The sequence below is a fragment of the Phyllobates terribilis genome, unplaced genomic scaffold, assembly GCF_046119375.1.
Source record: "Phyllobates terribilis strain yellow unplaced genomic scaffold, ASM4611937v1 Scaffold_9__5_contigs__length_417890890, whole genome shotgun sequence".
NCBI lineage: Eukaryota > Metazoa > Chordata > Amphibia > Anura > Dendrobatidae > Phyllobates > Phyllobates terribilis.
The window spans coordinates 346351926-346367983 of NW_027362769.1; the positions used below are offsets into that span (position 1 = coordinate 346351926).

General features: G+C 45.0%; 1 protein-coding gene across 2 annotated transcripts in view; it reads right to left on the bottom strand.

Annotated features, from left to right (window-relative positions):
• BAIAP3 (BAI1 associated protein 3) overlaps nt 1–16058 on the bottom strand; it is a 395244-nt gene that overhangs the window by 99741 nt on the left and 279445 nt on the right. For both annotated transcript variants that reach the window (XM_073648093.1, XM_073648091.1), the window contains exons 8-10: nt 5514–5727; nt 3337–3381; nt 2248–2325 (exon numbers count right to left, since the gene is read on the bottom strand). In XM_073648093.1, coding sequence (XP_073504194.1) covers nt 2248–2325; nt 3337–3381; nt 5514–5727 — 337 coding nt within the window. The remainder of the gene's footprint in view (nt 1–2247; nt 2326–3336; nt 3382–5513; nt 5728–16058) is intronic.

The window sequence follows — 16058 nt, forward strand, 5'->3', positions numbered from 1 at the left end:
CAACTGTTAAGAGGAGACTTTGTGCAGCAGGCCTTCATGGGAAAATAACTGCTAGGAAACCACTGCTAAGGACAGCCAACAAGCAGAAGAGACTTGTTTGGGCTAAAGAACACAAGGAATGGACATTAGACCTGTGGAAATCTGTGCTTTGGTCTGATGAGTCCAAATTTATGATCTTTGGTTCCAACCACCGTGTCTTTGTGCGACGCAGAAAAGGTGAACGGATGGACTCTACATGCCTGGTTCCCACCGTGAAGCATGGAGGAGGAGGTGTGATGGTGTGGGGGTGCTTTCCTGGTGACACTTTTGGGGATTTATTCAAAATTGAAGGCATACTGAACCAGCATGGCTACCACAGCATCTTGCAGCGGCATGCTATTCCATCCGGTTTGCGTTTAGTTGAACCATCATTTATTTTTCAAAAGGACAATGACCCCAAACACATCTCCAGGCTGTGTAAGGGCTATTTGACCAAGAGGGAGAGTGATGGGGTGCTACGCCAGATGACCTGGCTCCACAGTCACCAGACCTGAACCCAATCGAGATGGTTTGGGGTGAGCTGGACCGCAGAGTGAAGGCAAAAGGGCCAACAAGTGCTAAGCATCTCTGGGAACTCCTTCAAGATTGTTGGGAGACCATTTCCGGTGACTACCTCTTGAGGCGCATCAAGAGAATGCCAAGAGTGTGCAAAGAAGTCATCAAAGCAAAAGGTGGCTACTTTGAAGAACCTAGAATATAAGACATATTTTCAGTTGGTTCACACTTTTTTGTTAAGTATATAATTCCACATGTGTAAATTCATAGTTTTGATGCCTTCAGTGTGAATGTACAATTTTCATAGTCATGAAAATACAGAAAAATCTTTAAATGAGAAGGTGTGTCCAAACTTTTGGTCTGTACTGTACATGCCATTTTTAAAAATAATTGTCTGGGTGCTTTATGGTAATTGATGAGTAGTCATCTGGGCGGGGCTACTTCAGTGAATAGTCATGCCGCATAAGCTCTAATCACGCCCATGTAGCGTGCCAAAGAGGGTCCGACATGATCAGAGTCACTCCAAAGACTTTACTATTGGAAGTAAGAGTTCAGAATCGTGGGATTTCGGCCAGAATTTGATGATTTGGGGATTTGTTTGTCATATCAATGTCGCCACAGCCTGAAAGGTGTGATCCTGAAACAGCTCCTGATGATGATGGTGCTGTGTCTATCCTGGAGCAGAAAAAGCAGCAGGACAGAGATGCTTCAGACTTTCCACAGCTCTCTCCATACCTCTGTAGTGTATATTCTGGAGAAGTGTAGAGCGGGATGGTGTTCTACAAGACAGAGGTATGGAAAATGCAAGTCCTTAAACCCTTCTAGACTGGTCGATTCTACATTTTTGCCTCTATTTCGTCCAAGAGCCATAACTTTTTCATTCTCCGCCGACAAAGCCGCTCTTGTCTAGATGCCCCGTCAGCTGACATGGTGGTCCACAAAGCATTCATTATTCTAGTGGTGGATCAGCGGTGGAACCACCACGATCAGCAATTGATGGCATTGGAGTGATTACAGCCAAAAAGGTGTAATCCTGAACCGAACCCCGATGATGATGATGGTGGTTTGTCTATCCCATGACAGAAAAAGAAGCAGAACAGGCATGGTTCAGACTTTCCCCAGCTCTCCCCATGCCTCTGTAGTGTATATTTTGGAGAAGTGTAGAGAGGGGTGACGTTCTACAAGACAGAGGTATGGGAAACATAAGTCCTTACTGTCCTTAAACCCTTCTAGACTGGTTGATTTTTCATTTTTGCCTCCCCTTCATCCAAGAGATATAACTTTTTCATTCTACGTCGACAAAGCCGCTCTTGTCTAGGAGCCCCGTCAGCTGCAAAAAGTTGGAAGCAGACATGGTGGTCCACAAAGCATTCATTATTCTAATCTAGAGGTAGAACAGCGATCAGCAAGTGCTGGCATATCCTAGAGATAACGTGTCACATGCTATTGGTATCATACCCAGGGTCATTCAACACGGAAAACACATTTTATACCCTATTAGGTATTTTATTTATTTTTTTCTGATTAGAGAGCCAGAGAGACTCTTAGTTTGGAAGATCTGTCCTGTTATCCACTGAGATCTATGGATTCGATGAAATGCCTGCTGTCCCCTGTGGTGGTCCGACAGGGAATTTGACCACTTACTGTCACGTATCTTCACAATTTACAGCTGATCACAGTAAGGGACACATAGTGATTTGATTCCTCACTCACCTGCCCATCCCTTTAAATCCACTGACTTCATTCAACTTCTTGCAAGCCTCTGCTACCGACACATCATCGTCGTGATCCCTGGAATAACACCATAAATTCTTACCTACATTTAATTTCAGGTGAAAATTCTTAATACAATTAAAACGGAGTGTGTTATCCCAAAAACACAATTTAAGCTCAGGACATAGTCATTTAGTGATCCCAGCTTCTTTATAAATCCTACCTGAAGTTTTGTCTTTCCATGTCTTTGTAGCCCAGAAAACTATTTTTATTTTATATGCAAATTACGGTGATTGGTGCACCTTTGACGTGCGCGCACAGGTATGATTATATAGGGGCTGAGACCACTATATGGCTATGTCCTTAGCTTAAAGAAGAATTCTTCCCATCAAAGTTTTTATCCTCTGAATATATTGCAGTCACCATATTATATAGCACTGTGTACTTACAATTGCTCATTTTTGTTTTCTACCCAGCTGATTCTTCTCTTTTCTCTGCTCTATGTAGAAACAGGAAGTCTCTTGTCCCTGCATTTATCATTCCCCTCTTCAACTCCTGACCCAGCTGCTCCCTCCTTCCCGCTGCCAGGGACTTTTGCAGTGACTAATGACTCATACAGAGAAAATTGACCTCCTGTTTCTACATAGAGCTTAGAAGGATTCAGTTAGTCAGTTTTTAATCAGGTGATGTCATAGACCTAATGGAAAAGAGAAGAATTAGCTGGGTAGAAAGGCAAAATGAGCAATTGTAAGTACACAGTGCTATATAATATGATGACTGCAATATATTAAGAGGATTCAAAAATTTGATGGGAGAAGGAGGAGTGCATCTTTAAAGTGTGCTTTTTAGATGACACACTCCCTTTAAAGGGAAGTTGGATATATGAGCCCTCGCGGGCAGGGTCCTCGCTCCTCCTGTACCAGTCACCGTCACCTTTTGTTCAAGATTATTGTAATTGTTTTTGCTATAAGTACCCACTTTTTCACATGTAAAGCGCCATGGAATAAATGGCGCTATAATAATAAATAATAATAATATATTACTTTAAGGTAACAGATACATGTAACCTTATACTATGTGTATACATACCAAATATCCAGATGTAGCAGGTCACTGAAGACATCATCAATCTCGCTGTAGAAAAAGTGAAGCGAGACAGAACAAACAGCATCAGGTCATATATAAATGTAATGTGGAATTTACAGCAGCAACGTTTCCTAAATGTATGCGAATATCTATCTATTCTCGTTCACATATTTATATAACAGTTGTCCATGGTATCTATTATCTCTAATGTCTATCTACCTTTCTATATCATATTTATCTAATATCTCTCTCCTATCTATCCGTCTATCTATCTAGAAAATTGAGGCAGCACTCCAATATGGAATGATAGAAAAATATTTAATAGCCCCTAGTGGCAAAAAAGTGATGCTTGGGTGTAACTGAGGACCTATTTTGAGAGCGAAAGATAGTACTTATGATATGATCCTTTCTATCTATCTTTCTATCTGATCACATACAGTCATGGCCGAAAGTGTTTGCACCCTTGAAATTGCTCCAGAAAATGAAGTATTTCTCCCAGGAAATTATTGCAATTACACATGTTTTGTTATACACATGTTTATTTCCTTTGTGTGTATTGGAGCAACACAAAAAAACAGAGAAAAAAAGTCAAATTGGACATCGTTCCACCCAAAAACCCCAAAAATGGTCCGGACAAAATTGTTGGCCTCAACTTAATATTTGGTTGCACCCTTTGGAATAAATAACTGTAATCAATCGCTTCCTATAACCATCAACAGCTTCTTACACCTCCCAACTGGAATTTTGGACGACTCATCTTTTGCAAATTGCTCCAGGTCTCATATGTGAAGGCGTCTTCTCCCAACAGCAATTTCAATATCTCTCCACAGGTGATCAATGGGATTTAGATCCGGACTCATTGCTGCCACTTCAGACCTCTCCAGCGCTTTGTTTCCATCCATTTCTGGGGGCTTCTTGAAGTATATTTGGGGTCATTGTCCTGCTGGAAGACCCATGACCTAAGGTGCAGACCCAGCTTGCTGACACTGGGCACTAAATTGTCACCCAAAATCCTTTGGTAATCTTCAGATTTCATGATGCCTTGCACACAGTCAAGGCACTCAGTGTCAGAGACAGCAAAAAAAAAAAACCATCATGTTTGAACCTCCACCATATTTGACTATAGGTACGGTGTTATTTCCTTTGTAGTCCTCATTCAGTTTTTGGTAAACAGTAGAATGATGTGCTTTACCAAAATTCTCTATCTTGGTCTCATCTGTCCACAACAAGCTTTCCCAGAAGGATTTTGGCTTAATAACGTACGTTTTGGCAAACTACAGTCTAGCTTTTTTATGTCTCTGTGTCAGCAGTGGGGTCCTCCTGGGTCTCCTGCCACTATCAAATGTCGACGGATAGTTCGCACTGACACTGATCCACCCTGTGCCTGCAGGACAGCTTGAATTTCTATGGAAATTGATTGGGGCTGCTTATCCACCATCCGGACTATCCTGTGTTGCAATCTCTCATCAATTTTTCGCTTTTTTCCACATTCATGAAGATTAGCTACAGTGCCATGGGTTGTAAACTTCTTGATTATGTTGCGCACCGTGGACAAAGGAACATCAAGATCTCTGGAGATGGACTTTTGGATATTTATCAACAGTTTTAGTTCTCAAGTCCTCAGACAGTTCTCTTCTCCTCTTCCTGTTCTCCATGCTTAGTGTGGCACACACAGACACACAATGCAAAGATTGAGTCAACTTCTCCCCTTTTCATCTGGTTTCAGGTGTGATTTTCCTATTACCCACACCTGTTACTTGCCACAGGTAAGTTTGAATGAGTATCACATGCTTGAAAGAGGGTTGTTTACCCATAATTTTGAAACTTTGTCGTGCCCATTTTTGGGGTTTTGTGTGAAATTATGTCCAATTTGACTTTTTTTCTCTGTTTTTGTTCTGTTTCAATACTCACAAAGGAAATATACATGTGTATAACAAAACATGTGTAATTGCAATAATTTTCTGTGAGAAATACGTCATTTTCTGGAACAATTTCAAGGGTGACTCTCTATTATTTATCTATTTCTGTGGCTTTTTTCCCTGTGGAGCTGTGCCCCATAGATTTATAAAGTATGTATCATGCGGCCCTTCTACAGGAACTGATTTAGGATCAGACCCTCGTCTGTGGAAGCTAACAAGACATGGCGGATATTTTAAGGCGCTCGGTGTCATGCCACTTACAAAAGGAAGTTTTCATTCCAAATTGGATTTAAGGTATTGCTCTTCACCTCGGTGACCTGGATATACTTGGCAGGCAGAACTTCCCTTATACTTGAGCGTTTCTCCATTTTGTCTTTCTTCTTTCGGAAGCTAAATTTTCTCTCTTTCTTTTCTTCTGTCTCTTTTGAGCTTTGCACAATCATAATTCCCAGCATGCAATATGGGTCGCTGAAACCTATTCCAATTATAAAGAGGAATGTAACCGAGCCTTGAACACGACTGATTTTGTATCTAAATGAGAATTTTAATTTCACAGAATTGTTGACCTCTAAAAAAAAATTAAAAATAAAAACTACTTTGAAAATGTACGTTTTATTCAATACGTGAACATATCAGTCTGGTGACATTCATCACATACCCTGTAAATGGGCTTTTAAACAGCTCATGTAGGTAAATGCTGTTTATTAGCTTCCATTAACGCGCACTCACCGTCAGCCCTGTACTGTCCTCTGTTGTACAGAAGCTCTACGTATGATTTACGGTTATATTACATTCAACGCTCCGTGTGTATTTTGCTTTTTTCATTAACCCTTCCAGCTCCAATATACTATAGCCATAAGTCAGTCTAAAAATTGATTAATGCTTTAAAAGTTTTTTTTTTTTCTTTTAATTTATGGTGAATCCATAGAAAAAGCTATAATATTAGGTTGGTGGGGGTCAGTCAGCTATTTAAAGGAGCCTCGGTGATCATACGAGTGCAGCAGCCCCTTCAGTGTTTGCATTGCACGCAGGTTTGTACTAGTCTGCGCCATACCTTTATTAGCGTTGCCCCATTCACTACCTTTCAGGACTTACAAGAAAAATCCAAAACCAGGCTGCAAGTTAATGTAAGCAATGGCTGCTACACTTGTAGAGGAGAGTCAGACCACACTGATCTAATATTGGGGGGAATAGGTCATAAATTTTAAAATCTCCCCTTTATAGGGGTTGCCCACTACTCGCACAACCCCTTCTTTCTTAAATGCTACATTCTCCTATGTAAAAATAAAACACCTTAAAAACTCACCATTCGTGCCGGCATCATCCCAGTGATGTTGGCAGCGGGTCTCCCGAGGTTTGCGGAATATTGTTAGGCCTCGTGAGCGCTGCAGCCAATCAGAGTGGCTATTAAGCTGCTGTGCTGTCATTTCCTTCGGACGAACCTCGGACGTCCAAAAGAAGTGAGAGCGCAGTAGCCCATTAGCGACTGCAAGGTGATCCCCCTCTGCAAACTGGTGCAGCACACAGTTCAATATGTTTCCATTGCTCATCACACTAAGACTAAGTTCCCACGATGAGTATTTGTTGCGTTTTTTTTTCTGCTGCATATTTCTGTGTACAAAAAACACAGCATATTACAGTTCCAGCAAAGGGTATGAGCTTTATGTAAATTTGATGCCCGCTTTCAGGCTCGGACTGGCCCACGGGAGAACAGGAAAATCCTCCAGTGGGCCACCACCCTCTTATATGAGCAATACTTGGCACTTTAACTTGAATGATTATGTACAGACAAAGGCTACATCTTATTCATTTAACAATCTAACCAGTTCACCGGTAATTTTATTTAAAAAATTATGCAGAAAAAAAAAAGACAAAAACTGAAATAAAAATGCATGTAAAAAAACCCTCACTAAAACACAATAAAAAAATCCAATGTAGACTAAATTAGCTAATTGGTGCAGAAATTCTTCAGAAAATATGCAGCATCAATTTAGCCTAGCTTGGCTGTCGCTCGTTACACAGACCCTCCGCAACTGACAATGGATAGAGTGAAACTGTGACGCTCACAGCCCTGCCCTGGGAAGATGGGGTACTCGGAGCCGGGTCAGATGTTGAGGGGATGCAGCCGTGGCCTGGACCCGTTCCGTGCTCAGGGCCGTCACATTAAAAAGGATGTAAGGGCTTTCAGGGTTGAGTGGTATTTATCGACTACGCCACCTGTGGTGTCTGGTGATGCGCCACCAGCGCTGCTAGCAGTCCTCTGAGGCTGGATGTAGTGGCAGCAGGCGATGTTATAACTCCCCACAGGTGGAGCAGGGCCTCAGGGCAGATGAAACAGGAGGATGGGGAGAGTAGTCCTGGGTCACTCGGGTGCGGTGTGGTGCAGCACAGAAATAAAGGAACCATAGGCCATAGGGATAGTCTTCCAGGTCTTTTACTCACAGTTCTTTTAAGCAGCGGCAAGGCTTCTCCCTGCTCCTCACGGATCACTGCGGCCACCAGGGATGAGGGCTCAGCGCACCCAAGGAATTCAGGTACCTCGATCAGGACCCTCCGAGTGTTCCTAACAGTCCCCTTTGAACCTCTCCTGTGTGTGTGCGTGCAAAGGCTGGGTCCCACTGAATAAACGCAGGTAGAGGGGTACAGGTGGCGTAGGCCGCTCCGTCTGTATCCCTCCAGGGATCCACTAAGCCTCCGGGCTTTTCTGACTGAGACATGAAGTAACAAAGTCGGATATCGGGGGCCGGTCACCCCTCTTGCAGCAGGAGTCCCTCTGGCCAGGCCAGAACGGAGAGTACAGGTGGCGTACGCCGCTCCGTCAGTGCTCCCTGGGATCCTTTTGCTTGTGGAGCTGTCACTAAAGCTCCCAACCTTCTCCAGCAAGGGAACTTGACCGGGGTAGAGACTCTGTTAACTCCTTCCCGCTCCTCGTGTCAAGGTCAGAGCACGAGGACCGTGTATCTTCAGCACACTGCAGGCTCCTACACAAGGCCACTGACAGCGGCAAAGACCACAATCAAAGAACCTTGTGCTCAAGATGGCTGGGTATTATATATGAAACTATGTGTGTAACTAAAAGTGTGTTCTACCCTTCACCCACTACATGGTTCCCCTAACTTTTGGTTCTCCCCACTCATGATCCTGCTGAGGCAGCACTATGGTGCATACTTGCCTCCCATAGGTCAGGAGTGTGTAGTGTTGGATGTAGATTCAGGGTCCTGACCAGTGCACCTTCCTTACCTGGGTGAGGAAACACTACACCTGCTGACAGGCTGCAGTATCCCCCCTTGTGGCGACCGAACCCTCAGGGGCGCCACAAAACAAGCATAAGCGCTCCTGTCAATGTTTTTTTCCCTCTTAATATATTGCAGTCATCATATTATATAGCACCGTGTACTTACAATTGCTCACTTTTCCTTTCTACCCAGCTAATTCTTCTCTTTCCCATTAGGTCTATGACATCACGTGATTAAAAACTGACTAGCTGAATCCTTCTAAGCTCAATGTAGAAACAGGAGGTCAATTTTCCCTGCATGAGTCATCAGTCACTGCAAAAGTCCCTGTCATGGGGAGGAGGGAGCAGCTGGCTGAGGAAGTGAAGAGGGGGATGATACATCCAGGGACAAGAGACTTCCTATTTCTACATAAAGCAGAAAGAAAAGAATTAACTGAGTAGAACTGCAAAATAAGCAATTGTAAGTACACAGTGCTATATAATATGATGACTCCAATATATTTAGAGGATAAAAACTTTGATGGGAGTGATTCTTTAGCCTCTGTAAAGCCTCCCTCTATCTCCTGGACAACAGATGTTAATCCTAAACTGATGCAACATGACTCCGCACCACTCTCCGGCACACAGAACACGACTCCGCACCACTCTCCGGCACACAGCACATGACTCCGCACCACTCTCCAGCACATGAATCCGCACCACTCTCCGGCACACAGCACATGACTCCGCACCACTCTCCGGCACACAGCACATGACTCCGCACCACTCTCCGGCACATGAATCCACACCACTCTCCGGCACACAGCACATGACTCCGCACCACTCTCCGGCACACAGCACATGACTCTGCACCACTCTCCGGCACATGAATCCGCACCACTCTCCGGCACACAGCACATGACTCCACACCACTCTCCGGTACACAGCACATGACTCCACACCACTCTCCGGCACATGAATCCGCACCACTCTCCGGCACACAGAACATGACTCTGCACCACTCTCCGGCACACAGCCCATGACTCCGCACCACTCTCCACCATACAGCACATGACTCCACACCACTCTCCAGCACACAGCACGTGACTCCGCAACACTCTCCAGCACACAGCACGTGACTCCGCAACACTCTCCAGCACACAGCACATGACACCGCACCACTCTCCAACACACAGCACACACATGCTTTGCTGGAAATGAACAGACAATTAAAACATAAATAAGTGCACTGAACATAAGTCAACGTAAGGGCTGGAAATACACAAGCCTCTTTCTCTTGCAGTGCTGTGACCTGGCAATACATACAATGGCATATAGAGAAATTGCAAAATCATAGGGGCAACCTTCCCAACATAATAAGAACAGTCTAACTGGCAAAAGGCTGTTTAGAGTCCAGCTTCACCCTCTTACAAGCTCACAGCTGGAAACACTTTGTGCTTTGGGTAGAATTTAGGAAGTTGTATGAAGCTGCCGATAGCATTAGGCCTACGGCGAGCGTTACACTATATTCTGCTGCGCCTTCCCGCTCTGCAAATGATATAAACAGATTGAAAAACTGATGACAAATAGCCGCAGATCACATCAGTTCTTCAATATAGTGCCCCTCGGCCTCAATGATAAACAATCATGATAGAACGTATTCCCTCTATGTTTCACTTGGGAACATTTTACTTCTTCCTTCTCCTGAAATCCTCCCTTATTTCAGCAAGTAAAATACAGAATAGACACAGCCATGTACGATAAATAATGAGGCGGCTGCCAGCTGCCGTCAGCATGGATGGGAAAGAGAGCCAAAAATTGAAGAAACAATCCATGAATATAACAGAATTGCTATGATCTATTAAATATTGCGCATATTCATAAAAACAGAGAAAGATATTAAGGTCTGTGCACACATTGCATTTTTTTCATCATTTTTTTTTGCGCAGTTTTGCCACAAAACCTAGTACCAGCAAACTGATTGGGAACCCTGCCTATTTTTTTCCTTGCAGATTTAATTCTGCAGCATGTCAATTATTTCAGCATCTTTGCTGCAGTTTTTACCCTTACTAATGAGTGGAAAAAAAATCTGCAACAAAAACGCATGCAAAAATCAAAAACAAATACTCATTATGGTAACAGAGCCTAAGAGTATGTGCACACATACTGGAGATCTCTTTCTGGCGGAGCAGCAGCAGTTTTTCTTTGGCAAAGCTGCTTTAGGAAAATGCAGGTGGACTTTTTCCATCACTGGCGGATTTACTGTAATTTTTTCTCTTTATTTTACCTTATAGTGTCGAGTATGTTGCTTCTTTTAACTGCTTCACTGTTTAGGAACCTCAAAGCGGTTAAAAAAAAGTGATAAAAAACAGAACATGTGCACAGCAACGTCATTTTGATTTTGCTGTGCACTATATTAATTCCTTGCGGCGGTTTCGCTGTGCTTCTTCATGGGTTTCCAGGCATGTGGAACATTTCCTACTGGTACCAGTGTCAGGGTATGTTTGCACAAAGTTTATTTTTAGGTGAAGTCTCCAATGTGGGTTTCAGGACAAATCTACGCCAGGAATCGAAGTGTTTTTTGACAATCTTTTCCGACCTTATGCGTTTTTTAAAGACCATTTTTGCACCATTTTAAAGAGTTTTTTTCCCTTAAATTTTTTTGCAGCCTTTTGACTGGACAGTGTCAAGTTTGGAGAGGATTTCCAGAGCAGTCTGCATTAAAGAAGCGAAATGTCACTTTTTTCTTCTCGATGAGGTTCGGGAAAAAAAAATAAAAAAGAAAAACTTGCTGTGTGAACAGTAATGTGAATTTCCCATTGAAATCAAATGGAAGTGTTTTCGAAATGGATTTGAATCACTTTTTGGAAATCAGATTTTTGGTGCGGATCCACTCCAAAATCCTTGTCAAAAATTATGTGTGAACATACCATTAAAGAGAAGGTAAGATGGGCCAAATTTATTAGAAGGTTATGCGATGATATAGATTTCTGGTTTCATTTATGGCACTTTCTGTGCAAGACCACTGTTAGGAAAAGTAAGAATAGATGCAAAATGGTTTGCGTAAAAAATGCTACTTTTTCTTCTGATAGTTGCTTTTTTTTTTCATACGTTTTTCATGGAAGTCTCTGAAGAGTTATCTTTTGGCCGATGTTAGATGCAAGTCAATAGGCAAATATAAATATGAGCAGAAGAAATGAGGGTCACCGTTTCTTCTGCTCATATTCACTACAAAAGATATATTTTTTCTTTCCATGGGGATACAGTACCGCCTAATAGTAGTGTGTCACCCTGGCCTGGATGCCACAAAATGTAATAAAGCTGTGTCTGAGAGCAAGGGGGAGGTTCTCTAGTCAGGGGAACATTAGCATGCAATGCCTCCTGTCTCAGGCCAGTAGGGGGAGCTGGCTGCCCCTATAAAAGCTGGTACTGGGGGCAGGGTTAGAGAGAACTTGAAGGCCTGTCTCAGGACTGAGACTTGTCCCAGAGCAGAGCAGGGACAGAAAGTTGTATTGCACCTAAGAGGAAGTGTGGCAGGAGGAGAGCCACAAGCCAGAGACAAGAGGCGAAGAGAGCCTGTCTTGGCAGATAAAAGACTTACTTTACCAGACTTTGGTGTCTGAGGCTGGGAGGATTCCACATTCTCCAGCAGATAACCAGTCCGCAGGGGACTGTATATTCCTTGGCCTAAGGAGCCTGGAGGCCCTGCCACAACCGAAGGGACCAGTAAAGCCGTACAAGGCTGGGAGCAGAAAGGAACCCACGTTGCAGGCCATACAGGCGAGAATACACGGAGAGCTCGGAAACATGGGCTGTTACCCTATAACGAGGAGATAGCCAGAAGGAGCGCAGAAAGCACGGTAGGCCTACACCCTCACCCTGACCAGGGCCAATTTCCCCGTTGCTCTCAGACATCCAGGTCCCCTCCTAGCTGGGACTGTTTGTGGGTCAATTTACCTGTTCTAGTAAAGACCCTGGACTGCAACCTGATGTCTGCGTGCTCCTTGCTCCTCCAGCACTATCAGCACTGGGACTCCCACTACCATCACTCCCACCATCCACTACACTGCCCTGGGGCCGCACTCTTCCCGTGGGGAGTCACACCATCCCAGCTGCATACATCATCAGCCCCATCGGTCTGCCTTGCAGCGGCGGTTCCTAACGACCGCAAATCCACGGGTGGCGTAGTCGGACATAATCAACAGCACATAACGGACTACCACTGGCCTGACCACCCTGAGCCTCGGAACCGGGTTGCCACTACTACTCCCACCGTTCCCCTATTGCCCGGATCCGAGTGCCCCACGGCCCAGGGGGCGAGTCAGCTTTGGCGTAGTCGGCAGGATTGCAACCAACCCGCCACAAACGGGTATTGCGTGCCTGAAAAAGACTTTGCACTTACCTGAAAAGAGGTTTCCCGCCATCCGGAGCCGTTTCCCGCCATTTCCAGCCGTCTCCCGCCATCTTCAGCTGTTTTCCCGCCATCCGAAGTCGTTTTCCCGCCGTCGGACGCCATCTTCAGGACGCCGCGCGGGAAGAAGAGGGGCGTGGACGCCGAAAGCGCGCGAGACCTGAAGCTCCGCCCCACGCACCGACGCTGCGCAAGGTCCTGGAAGGGAGAGAGAGCGACGTCATCAGGACGCGACGCAAGGTCCTCGTCCAGAGCAGCAGCAGCGGAGCCGCGGCCTACAGAAGAGGATCGTCGGAAGGTAGGCCACGCTTAACTAGGGGGGAGGAAGATGTCGGATACAGAGGCGCCCACTACCACCAACGCAGCTGCAGCAGCGGTGATGCCCTTTTCCCTGCCCTACATCCCTGGAGCAGCCTGGCTGCCCAAGTACTCAGGGGAGCCCCATGCCCTAACTGACTTCAAGGAAAGGCTGTACAGTTTGTTCCAAGTCTACCCCCTGACAGAGGAACAGAAGGTCAGCATACTAACAGGGCAGTTAACTGGCGCAGCCCAAAGGGAGGTAAAATCATGGCCCACTGAGGAGAAAAGGACTGTGAAGGGTATTCTGGCCCGGCTGCGGGGTACCTTTGACACACGTACCTCCGCTGAGATTAAAATGAGGTTCTATGGATGTAAGCAGCGGGCACAGGACAGCCTCAGAGACTATGCCCTCAATTTGCAGGAAGCCCTGAGGGCCATCCAACAAGCTGACCCTGGCAGCGTGCAGGATACGGATAAGCTCCTAACAGAACAGTTCATAGAAGGTCTGCTGTCTAGCGCCCACAGGACCCAGCTGCGCCTCATGTTCTTTCAGAACCCTGATCTGACCTTTGCCCAATTTAAGGACAGGGCCATAAGGGTGCTCCGTGAATCCACAACAAGTGGCGCTATAAACCCCCGGCGCCCTGCTCTCACCTACCACCAGGAGGCGGCACCCTCCTCTATGGATCCCGTGGGGGCTGATGCACAGGCCCTGAACCAAGCCCCGTCGAAAGACCTGCACCACCAAGTCCAGGAGCTGACCAGGAGCGTCGCGGCGTTGACCAGGACCGTCCAGGCGTTGCAAGTGGACCCGTCAAGACCCATCGAGCTGGCTTCAAGTCCGGAGGATGTCCCATGGCGTCGACAGAGGAGGATCCCGTCGTTCCGAGGGAGGCCCACAGACCGCTACGCAGAGGATGGACAGCCCATTTGCTGTCGATGCAACCAGCCCGGACACATTTCCAGGTACTGTAATTTAAACGGGTCCAACCTGGGGCAGAGGGCCAACCCCCAAGCATAAGATCACCAGGCCCTTATAATTGGCGTAATAAGTACATTGGGGGGCGCCCGGTTTTACCCGTAGTGCTGGACGGTATCCCCATGAGCGCCTTGCTGGATACTGGGTCGCAAGTAACCACTATCCCTTATGTACTTTTTAAGCAGTATTGGACTGATGCTGATATCACACGGTATCCAGACAGTAACTTGAGCATCATCGCCAGTAATGGCTTACCCGTGCCGCAGATGGGGTTCAAGGAGATGACCATTAAAATTGGTAAAGTTGAACTACTGGCACAGGGAGTGATTATTGTGGACATTGACCGTCGTGAAAGTCACCCTAAAATAACTGTGGGTACTAACGTGATCGAAAATTGTCTTTCAGAAGTAATTGTAATTCTACAACAGGTGGCGGTGAATGCTAGTTCCAGCCAACAGAGAGTCCTCAACAAGGAGGACTCTCATAGTTATCATAGGAGTCTGTTATAAACCACCAAATATAGCAGAAGCCACGGAAAGTCTATTAATGAGACAAATAGACAAAGTAGCAAAAAATAACGAGGTGATTATTATGGGGGACTTCAACTACCCCGATATAGACTGGGAAAACGAAAGCTGTAGATCTCAGAAAGGAAACAGGTTTCTGTCAATTATCAAAGACAATTATTTGTCACAACTTGTGCAGGAACCAACTAGAGGGACGGCCCTTTTAGACTTAATATTAACTAAAAGGCCAGACAGAATAACTGAGGTGCAGGTCGGGGGGCACCTGGGAAATAGTGACCACAACATTATACAATTCCACATGTGCTTCAGTAGGGTGCCCAGCAAGGGAGTCACAAAAACACTGAACTTCAGGAGGGCAAAGTTTGATCAGCTAAGAGATGCCCTTCACCTTATAGACTGGGATAGTATCTTCAGTAATAGGAGCACGGATAGAAAATGGGAAATTTTCAAAACAGTCCTACATAGTCACTGTAGAAGGTACATACCTTATGGGAATAAAAGGGCTAGGAATAGGAGGAAGCCAATGTGGCTAAATAAGGAAGTCAAGAGGGCAATGAAAAACAAAAAAAGGGCTTTCGGTAAACTTAAACAAGAAGGCAGCAAGGAAGCGCTAATATCTTATAGGGAAAAAAACAAAATCTGTAAGAAACAAATAAGAATAGCAAAAGAGGAGACAGAGAGACTAATTGCCAAGGAAAGTAAAACGAATCCCAAACTGTTCTTTAACTATATAAACAGTAAAAGGATTAAAACTGATGGAGTTGGCCCATTGAAAAATAACCTGGGTAAAATCATAGAGGGCAATGAGGGTAAAGCAAACCTACTCAATAGCTTCTTCTCCACTGTTTTCACAAAAGAAAACAATTTATCGGAGGAAATGCAAAGTGATAAAGTAAACCCTCCGCTAAATATCACCCACCTAACCCAGGAGGAAGTTCAGAAACGCCTAAATAATATCAAAATAGACAAGTCACCAGGCCCAGATGGCATACACCCCCGGGTACTAAAAGAATTAAGTAATGTAATAGACAGACCGCTGTATCTTATATTCAAGCACTCTTTATGGACAGGGACTGTCCCACTAGACTGGCGCCAAGCAAATGTGGTACCAATATTCAAAAAGGGGTCTAAAAGTGACCCTGGGAACTATAGACCAGTCAGCTTAACGTCTGTTGTGGGTAAATTGTTTGAAGGATTTCTTAGAGATGCTATTGTAGAATATCTTAATGATAATAACTGTCTAACTCCATATCAACATGGATTCATGAGAGATCGCTCCTGCCAAACAAACCTGATTGCCTTCTACGAGGAGGTGAGCTCACAGCTGGACCGGGGAGAGTCAGTGGATGTTGTATACCTTGACTTCTCCAAAGCG